The following is a 9,934-nucleotide window of genomic DNA, read 5'->3' on the forward strand; positions in this document are numbered from 1 at the left end:
CTGCTAGCTCTAAGCCTCCAGCATAAGAAGGACATGGACCTGCTGGAGCAAGTTCAGGGGGAGGCCATGAAGGTGACCAGAGGGATGGAGCACTTCTCCTATGAAGATGGGTTGAGAGAGTTGGGGTTGTTCAGCCTGGAGAAGAGAAGGCTCCGGGGAGACCTTATAGCAGCCTGCCAGTACCTAAAGGGGGTCTAAAACAAAGCTGGAGAGAGACTTTTTACAAGGGCCTGTAGTGACAGGACAAGGGGTAATGGCTTTAAACTAGAAGAGGGTAGATTGAGATTAGATATTAGAAATAAATTCTTTACTGTGAGGGTGGTGAGACACTGGAACAGGTTTCCCAGAGAAGCTGTGGATGCACCATCCCTGGAAGTGTTTAAGGCCAGGCTGGATGGGGCTTTCAGCATCCTGGTCCAGTAGAAGGTGTCCCTGCTCACGGCAGGGGGGTCGGAACTAGGTCATCTTTAAGGTCCCTTCTAACTCAAGCAATTCTACGATTCTATGACGTGAGACTATACCTACTGTGATGCAGGACACAGACAGTATGTCCTAAAATTACAGAGATTGCAGTATGATATAATAGCTCAGGACAGGCTGAGAAGAAAAAAAAAAAAAAGCACTCAGAAATTGGACAAAATGTATTCTGGCAAAGATATTTAAGGTTAAAAAAAAATAGTAAGAACAATCTTGCTGATTACTAAAGTAATAACAAAGCTATGAATTGCTTCTATTCTCTATCACCTTCGCTTTAGATATAAAATACAATCAGTTTGCCTGTTTGCAGCGTAACGCTGTAAATGCTGCATGTTCTTCAAATACGGCAGCAATACTATATTCAACTACTAGAAAGCTACAGAATTAATAAAACCTAATGTGCAGTAAAGAGTAAAACACAAGAGACAATTCATTATTATACACTGCGATGTAGAGGAACAGATAGCAAAGCATTTATCAAGAACGTTCACTGATTCTGGAAGAGTCTCTCGTCTTCCATCCTTCAGGGAACCATAGAAAATCTTGGGGGGAAAAAAAAAACCATCTTCTCCTATAATTACAAAAGCTGTGGCTCCTTGGGGAATGAAGATTAAGTGGTGATTTAGATGGGCATAAGCATTAGGCAAGTTTTCCACTGTGCACAAGAATCTCACCTGGAAATGAAATTTAAAGAACATCCTCATGATGGAGATTTTACATTTGAAGAGTAACACAGCTCTGAGTATTTATTTGTTTCAATTTGAAATGAACTTACTTACTTTAAGGAGAAAGAATGACAAGAACAACCATGGAAAAACATTTCTACCTTATTAGAAGTTCTGGGCTTCGCAAAGATGCCAGCATCTTTCAGTAGCTTTTCTTTCTTGAATTCTTCTTGCTTTCGGAAGAGTTCTGCTTTGAGATCCACTAACTACATCAACAGCAAAATAAACAAATAAATAACTGAGACATATCACATGCATATGCATCAATTACTGTAATAAAATAATAACTATTTCTAGTAAAAATCCAGCATTTACAGTTATATGAGCATTTGATTGCATTTTTATGCAGAACTTCGAAGCACTGATCTGGTCACAAAGATCACTTAAGTTTACAGCAAACAATACATAAAACCCAAAGAATGCAAATTATTAGGGATTAAAAAACCCCCCAACAATATCCTTGATTCTTTCAAACCTAATGGGAATAAGAGAGACATCATTCCTCACAGATTTTACCAGCCTCTCAATAGCAAACAAAGAGAGAAGGACTAATGAAATAACACTACTGATTTTGAAAATGAAGCTTCTAATTGTTAGGTATGAATAAAATCCTGCCTCAGAAAATAATTTTGCTTTCATAATATATATATTTTTTCCCCGTTTTATATCCTGTTTATATAGTTTTAGATTTTCTTCTTTTTTTTTTTTTAATAAATTTGTAAGTAGCACTGCCACCTGTGACCAACACCCACTCATGTTTTGTTAGGAAACATCAGCAGGGCTATTATCTTGAAATTACAATAAGAAACCTAGTCTGGAAGAGGATATCGTGCCACTTTCCCTTCAAGTGTCAGAAGACAAATTTCACAGATGTACATTAAATCAGGAAAGCGGAAACTTGCTTCCAACACTAAAACATTTGCTTTTCAGGTCCTTGTAAGAATGATGGCTAGTGTTGTAAATCAGCCCTTTTTCTCCCACTACTTAGAAGCGATCACCCAAACATTCAATGTTGGATCCTTCGTATGCAACAACCCACAGCTGACACTAACTGTTTATTTGGGAAAATGCAGCGCTTGGCTGCAGCCTCCTGCCAGAGGCTGCCGGGGGAGCAGAGGGGCACAGTATCCCACCACCCCTCCGGGTCCAGGTTAGCCCGCCAAGGCACGGGCCTCCCGTTGCTTAGAAAAAACCATGAAATAAACTCACATTTCCTTCCCATGCCCTAATTTTATTATTACTTCAGGGATGGGGCAAATTCAGCTCCGGCACAGGCAGCCGCAGAGCGCGGCGCGTTCGGGCGGGGAGGGGGCGAGGGAGCAGCCCCCGGCCCCGGCTCGGGCCCGAGGTGCCACCGGGGCCCCCGCTCCGCCCGGCACGGCGCTCCCCGCCAGCCCCCGTAGGCCAGCGGCCGGGCCAGGGCGGGGGGCTGAAGGCCGCCCTGCGCCCTGTCCCGAGCCGCACGGCCTGTACCGGCCCGGTTCGCTCGGCCGCCCTCCACCATTATAAGCCGCGCGACAGCCCCCCCGCGGGGAGGCGGGGGGTTCCGCTGCTGCCCCCGGCCGCGGCCAGGCTCCCCCACTCACCGACGAGGCGGCCACGTCCAGCGGCTTCTTCCTCCGGTCCATGGCGGCCCCGGCTCCCGCGGCAGCCGCCCCTGCCGGACGCCTGCCTCCCCGCTTTGCGGTCTTGCCGTAAAGCGCAGCAAAGGCGAAGCGCTATTGCGACAGCGCTGTGAGGTGAGGCAGGCGCTTCCGCGCCGCCATGTTGGGGAGGGGAGATGGCGGAGGGAGGGGCTCGGGGCTCCGCCGGGCACCCGGGCGCGGAGCAGCGGTGCCCGGGTGAGCGGTGCCCGGGAGTGCGGTTCCGCCGGCAGCACCGGCCTGGCCTCGGCTGGGCTGCCTGCAGCAATGATAGGCCCTTCCTGCCTCAGAGCCTCTCGCCGTGTCCGCAGGGCAGCCAGTGAGCAAGGCTTACAGGGCCTGGCGTGGCTTGGTGGTGGCTGAAACCTCCCAGCCTGTGCTCAAGTTGTGTGTGAAAATGAGCGCTTCTGGCAGGCAGAGGCCAAATTCTTCAAGTGCCCCATTGGAAATGGCCGTGTGTGACCCGGGGCTGGAGCTGGCATGGGCTGTGCTGGGGGATGGCCACTGTGGCCAAAAATGAAATAGGGCTCAGCAGGATTTCAGGCCTGCCTGCAGTTGGGTTTGGGGCTAAATAAAGAAGTACATGGTCAAAATTTAGGTATTGATAAAAAACCAAACCAAAACAAAAAAAATCCTTCCTGCCACAGTTGATACACGGGGGCTATGGAGATGAGACCTGAAACGTCCCTGGAGCCAGAGACAGCCATCTCCTTCAACACTAGGCTGGGTTCAGCCCTGTGGCCAGTGCCCTCTGGGCTGCCTCAAGCCATTTACTGGGGATGAAGTGCTGAGGCTGCTGTCCTTGGCCCTCTGCCTGTGCAGACCCCTGCTGAGGGAAGTGGGGAGTTAATTAGCCACAGCTTTGCAGGACTGACATGTGTGGACCATAATAACCCAGTACAAACCTACCTATATGTGCTGGAGCCAGTTCTGTAACCTCAGAGATAAGCACAGGTAGCTCTTGGGGAGCGATGTTCAGTGTTTTACTTGTACTGGTTAGCTCATTGCATCCTTTATCATCCCCATGAAGAAAAAAGCCTGCATGATAGGTTTTAATTCAAAGTGATTCTGAAGATCATAATTATCTGGAGTTGCAAGAGGAAGCTGCCTTTCACTTGTCTTTATTATGGTGGAAAAATATAAGGTGCTCTGATGTTGTTGCTTGGCGATGTGACAGCTCATAGAAGCATCAGATACAGTTCTTTTGATTTTTGCAATGTATTGCTTTTGTGTTTGGGAAGCTGGGTCAGGCCCATGTTTAAATAGTTCGTGGACACAGAATTGCAGAGCTGATATATATGAAGAGATACTCAGTTGCCAAGTAAGCTACACCTCTGTTCCAGGGAGTGGGAAGTGTGCAATTGAGAAAGAGCCATTTCTGGCCGTGGTGGAGCCTTCTTGCTTTTGGAGTTTTAAAAGGAGAAGGGGACATGGTAGAAGACAACAGATATAGAGAAGCGCAGGTCATATTAGAGCCATAAAGTTTACTATTTTAATCTGTGATGGAAGAAGAGAAATGAGCATTACTGAAAAAATAGGACAAAGGAATGAAAATATCTGTGTTCTTATTAAGCCTCACTCCAAAAAATCACGCATTGTTGCCTCTTCAAACCTCACCTAGTGACAACACTAAGAAGAAAAACCAGTCCAGTGTTGGTTCTGACTAATTCCCACCTTTAATTTACAGGCAATGTCTGTGTGAGGGCACATTCCCCGCCGCCCGCCCCCCCCCCCCCCCCCCCCCCCCCCCCCCGAAATGCATTAATTCTCCACATTGCTCATGTTCTACATTACAGCGATAGGACTCGCTTGCTTACCTGTCAGGTTTCCAGTTCTGTAGGTGTTGAGTACCTTCAGGAGCTCAGGAGTATTTTTATCTTGAGATGCTCGTAACACTAGGTGTCCCTGAGGAGCTGATACTGAGACTTGGTCCTGTGTAACTGCTGGTGCAAAAACACATGAAGAAATCTTGGTCTCTTGAAAGCCTGGCCGGTAAAGTATAATGGCAGCTGGCTAAGCTTCATGTCTGAGGCTCTGGGATACAAACCATACATGATCAGTTTTAGAAATGTAGTATTAGATAGCTGTATAGGTACTTCAGTGCTGCTTTATATTTTCTGACTTAAATGTAAAATGATACAAGGGCTGAGTCTATTCAGGCTACTACTCTGGAAGTCACCTTTTTACCTGTCTGTCACTTCTCCCCTTCAGATGCCTGAAACCAGACCCTTGCTGCAGGATTCCTTGTTCCTTGGCACTGCCTAAGCCCCTGTAAGGCTGTTTGCATTCTGTCCTTACCGCATTCTGTCCTTGCTGTTGCATTCCCCCCACCCTGACCTGCCCATATCTCTTGGCAAACTGCTTGTGACACCATCCCGATTTCAATTCCTAGTAGCACTTTTCTTCTTTACAAGCAAACTGACCCTCTTTTGTAATGTTAGAAGCATGTTCTCCTTTTCCAGATTTAGAAACCTGGGTTTTCTTACTTGCTGTCTCCTTCCTGCACTTTATAATTTTGTGTGCCTGAACCACTTTTCCTTCTGTTCTGGGTGTTGCATAAAATGGCTCAGTACAATCTCAGCAACTCTTTATGTATCAGATGTTACTTGGATAGTTTTAGGGGATATTTAAAGATGGAACAAGGGCCTGGAGGTGTTAGCATCTCTCAAAATGTTCCTTTCTGATTGAGGGTGAGATGCGTGACCAGAGCTGTAAGGAAAAGCCGTGCTACTGCGTGGTTACATGACAGGATGCAGAAAAATGAATTAATCTTAAAAATTGCAAGCTAGCTCATGTTGTTGCTGTGAGCGAGGATCACAGAGCTGGCACTTCTGTGCTTGCAAGAAACAGCAGGTTATTTTGTGGGTAGCAAAAGTCTGGTTAAACATGCCTGAATGGGGAATGAGTCAATCAGTGTCACTGATGCTGTATATAACTGATGGACCTGTGCTATGAAATAACCTTTAGCTCATGTTCTCTCTCAGTTAGCATCAGCAGGACCCACAGGCAGTGACAGAAGCTGACCCGGACTGGGGGAGCACCACACTCGCCAGAGCCGTGGGGTTTCTCTGTGCGCTGTCATGCTTGCCGAGGTGTGGGATCCGGCACTCAAGCGTGTGCCCAGACAGATGGCTTTCAGAGCACTTTGTAAACGTCGGTTCAATAGTCTTGTATTTACAGTCTAAGAACTGACAAGCTTTCATACATACTGTTCCTTCAAAAAGGCTCAATGTTGACCCTAACCTGGGGAAGGCTGTTCTGTGCATTTCATTTTTTGTTTTATTTATTTTTTTTTTTAATCCAGCCCATAGGCATTCATAAAATCCCAGTGAGGGAGGCATAGCTGGAATGAGAACAACTCTAAGTTTTGAAGCAAAATCAGCTTAACTTAAAGAAATGAGGTAAAGAAGGGAAGAAATCTGTCTCTGTGTGTACAGTACAGACTCAGTGTGGCTGTGCTATGCTTATTTCTTACTATGAATCTTTGAAAGCTGTATAAACTACCATGTCTGATCTCAGTCTGCTGATAGCCCTGAATTCCTGGGGAATAATTGATTCAGCACTTCCAATTAGTATGCTGCTCATTTTAGCATGAGGACTAATTGTGTTTATTTCCACAAAGCTGCATCAACACAAAAAGCTTGTTTATTATTTTTGAGGAAGATGAGGGATCACAGTGGATTGTTCCAAGGGGATTTTGTAGGAGACAGTGGCGTTTCAGCATCTTGTAAGACTGGTGAGAGATGCTGCACAAATGTAAATTAAATCAGTTGCAAAGCTTTGGTGTGGACTTCTCTTACACCCCCCTACCAAAACTAGGCTTACAGTAGCCCAAAACCAAATTATATTGATGTTTGGGGGATTTTCTGTTCTGAGACTGATTCTCTTATCACAGGCAAAGGTTTCATCCTACCCTAAGGCTTTGATGTTCTATCTTACTTTCTACATCTTGGCTTTAAGATGAAATAGAACTGTGGACAAATAACAGCTGGACATTTTGTAAGATAAGCCATAGTGCTAGGGCACTGTGTCCTCACACACTTTCCTAGCCACTCAGCATAAGGCGACATACCTATGTTTCTCTGACAGATGGAGAATTTCCTTCTGGTTTTCTTTTTTTAGGCTCTTCATCTCAAAAGTTATCATATGAAAAAATTTGTGCTATGTCAACAAATACATTTTTTTAAAACAGAGCAAGAATATTTTTTTGCTTTCAATAGTTTGCCATATTCTTGGTTATCTAGAATATTAGTTTGATGAATTTTTGTGTCTTATTGTGTGTGAGGCCACAAATGACTGTGGCACAAGCAAAACTGTTTGCAAACTAATTCTTGTAACATGAGAGATCCAGAAGTATTTCATTCCTTCATAGAAAAGACTGCATCTCTTCCCAAGATAAAGTCCCAGCGTATCTTTTTCTGCTTACTTCTCTATATTTTCCTAAAGGCATACAAAGCACACCCTTGGGTTATATATTTTATCATTGCATTTTCAGAAGTGTTGGATTGCTGCAGCAAAACAAAAAAACCCACAAAAGCCATTTGGTAAAAAGTCTAGATGGATGCTATAGATAATTTTTTTTTTAATGAAGACTAAAATTTAAAATCGTTTGAGTGTGTAATTAGCAGGTGTGCAGGTTAGGAGAAAAATTGTAATTCTTTGATTAAATGTTTGAGGGATTTTGCATGATCCTAGGCAGAAAGTAAAAAAACAGAAGTGGTGCATAATAATAGGGTTTAACCTTTCCCTGGCACACATGTGGCTCTCTTTGCCTCTTGGGTCACAAGCTGCAATGCCAGACTGCTTTTGTGCTAGCTTATATTTGCTTGCAAACCATGAAATGGCCACAGAGGACAAATCTGATGGTGACAATGCTAAGTTGAAATGAGATCTAAAGTAGCCTTGTCCTGTTCTATGGAAACCTGTATTTTATGTACAGTTTTATAATGCTCTTGAAATCATCTTGTATCCCCTCTTCTCTCTTTGTATGTGTTATGAAAGAGAGGGAGTGTTGTTACGTGCTACTTGTGTAGAAATTGTAATTCTTCTCCAATACAGCTAGAAAGTAGGGATATCTTAAGAGCATTCAACAACTTAGATCAGAAATAGGCTAAATGTCATTCTACAACAGATTCTGTAGGAGGGACATAGTTATTTCAGCTGCAATTAGCTTAGAAAACAGTTATTGATAGCCATGATTTTTTTAGTATGCATCTTAGCAAGCCTTGATGCCTTAAAATGGACATAATAACCTTTCCTTCTCTGGGGACCATATGTGCATGCTCTGAAGTCTGACATGTATAAGAAAAGATACAGTACCAGTTCAAAAGACGGGTAGGTTTCTTACTATTTTTCTGAACTGAGAGATATAAATACATACATTTTCTAAAATGGAGATATAAGAAGCAAGTAACTTCCAAAGAAAACTGGCTTATAAATTACACTGCGGGGTGGCTGTGGATACTTTCATCCTCTGAACAGGAAGCCTCAGGTGATGGGCTACATTGTGTTGTCAATATATTGTTGTCTGTGGTTTCTGTGCAGCTGGCATAAAAGACAAACATGCCCTTTAAGGAATTGCTCTGCTCCTTGAGATTTACCCATTCATCTGTCCATCCTTCTCTCACCATCTGTTTCTTGCACTGTGGACATGTGAAGTTGCTCCATCCCTGCAGCAAAACACAGCCTGGATGGTTCACAATCAGGCTTTCACATGAAGCAGAGTTTTCCTGTCTTTGCAAGCATAGATGAACTTGCCTCTCCTTCAAGGTGGAGCCCTATAAAGAAGCTGAATTTTGCATTCCAGCTGCACATCTGCAAGCTCCTTCAAGATACTAGATTTGTATTTCTTTGTTTCTATGTCTGGGATGCCAGGCTGGAGGAAGAGCCTTGTTTTTTGTCTGCAGAGAATGCAGGACAGAGGTAAGGCAAGAGGGGAATGTGACAGTGAAGGGGAAGACTATAATCTAGGGGATGCTCATGAGAAGGAGTTGAATTCAATGATCCTTTTTCTACTCAAAAATATTGCTGAAGCTGCAGGATATATCCCAAAACTTTTGACTTATTATTTAAAAAATCAAACAAAACCCTACAATAGTTTTCCAATTACAAAGCATATTTTTAACCTGAAATCTTTTCCTCTTCTGAAGTACTAATTCGTATCTCCAAGAGGATGTTGTTAATGAATGCGTGCCTGCTTTGCTTACAGCTCTGTCTTTAATCTGAACGTGGCCTAGCAGATACAGCTTTTACAGTGGTAAAGTTGTATCTATTAAAAGGCATCTACCAGAGCATAACAATTGGCAGCTTTGAAACTCATGTACCTACTTCATGCTCTGCTTTTCTTCTTTTGAAGAAAACACTGAGATATTGATTGTGTCAGGTAGACAGACGCATGATTGTTGTAGCCACAACTTTGCAAAGAGGCTACTTTCTAGCTTTCAGTTTAAACCCTGTTATTTATGTTCATTTAGTGTCAGGGTGATGATGCGGGCTGTATTTATGTCACCTTCACTGCTTGTGAAATGCTTCTGTGTATATATCCCACTATTTGAGCTGAATTATTTTCAACCAGCAGGTTCATGGCAGCAAATTCAGGTTTCCTGACATGGTGGCAGGAATCTGGGTCCTGTAGCACATTGCTACACTACTTTGGAAGAGGGGGGATAATTTACATTTACTTGTGCTAGCACAATATTGTTGAATTGCTGTTGGTGATTTTAAACATATATTGAATGGTATCATTACAGTGTGAACTGAGCGGGATTTCAGTTCAGTACAAAGCAGCATGGGTTTTTTTTCCTTACAACCACAGAAAACTAGCCTGAGGTTTCTCATTTGTCTTCTGAGGCTAGAAACACCAAAGCATGTGTCTGTTTTAAGAATAAGTGTATATATATTAAAAAGTCTTTGTTCTGCTGGTTATCAATGATCCTTGAATGGTACTTCGAGATGCAGACATGAAGACATCCCTTCTGTATATTTTCTGTTTATGCAGGGTCTAGTTCTTGACACTGAGCAGGTGATGGGCTGGCATAATAGAGCAAATTATGGCTCTGTGTGATTTCCTGATGCATTGGAATGATTAAA

The 9,934-nt window shown here is 43.5% G+C and overlaps 1 protein-coding gene across 1 annotated transcript in view; it reads right to left on the bottom strand.

The window, feature by feature from the left end:
• CCDC174 (coiled-coil domain containing 174) overlaps positions 1-2,898 on the bottom strand; it is a 13,166-nt gene extending 10,268 nt beyond the window's left edge. The window contains exons 1-2 of the mRNA XM_040590496.1: positions 2,789-2,898; positions 1,304-1,408 (exon numbers count right to left, since the gene is read on the bottom strand). Of these exons, the coding sequence (XP_040446430.1) occupies positions 1,304-1,408; positions 2,789-2,830 (147 nt within the window). The 5' untranslated portion in view covers positions 2,831-2,898. The remainder of the gene's footprint in view (positions 1-1,303; positions 1,409-2,788) is intronic.
• Positions 2,899-9,934: the final 7,036 nt, after the last annotated feature.

This window comes from Falco naumanni, chromosome 4 (assembly GCF_017639655.2).
Source record: "Falco naumanni isolate bFalNau1 chromosome 4, bFalNau1.pat, whole genome shotgun sequence".
In the NCBI taxonomy this organism is placed as follows: domain Eukaryota; kingdom Metazoa; phylum Chordata; class Aves; order Falconiformes; family Falconidae; genus Falco; species Falco naumanni.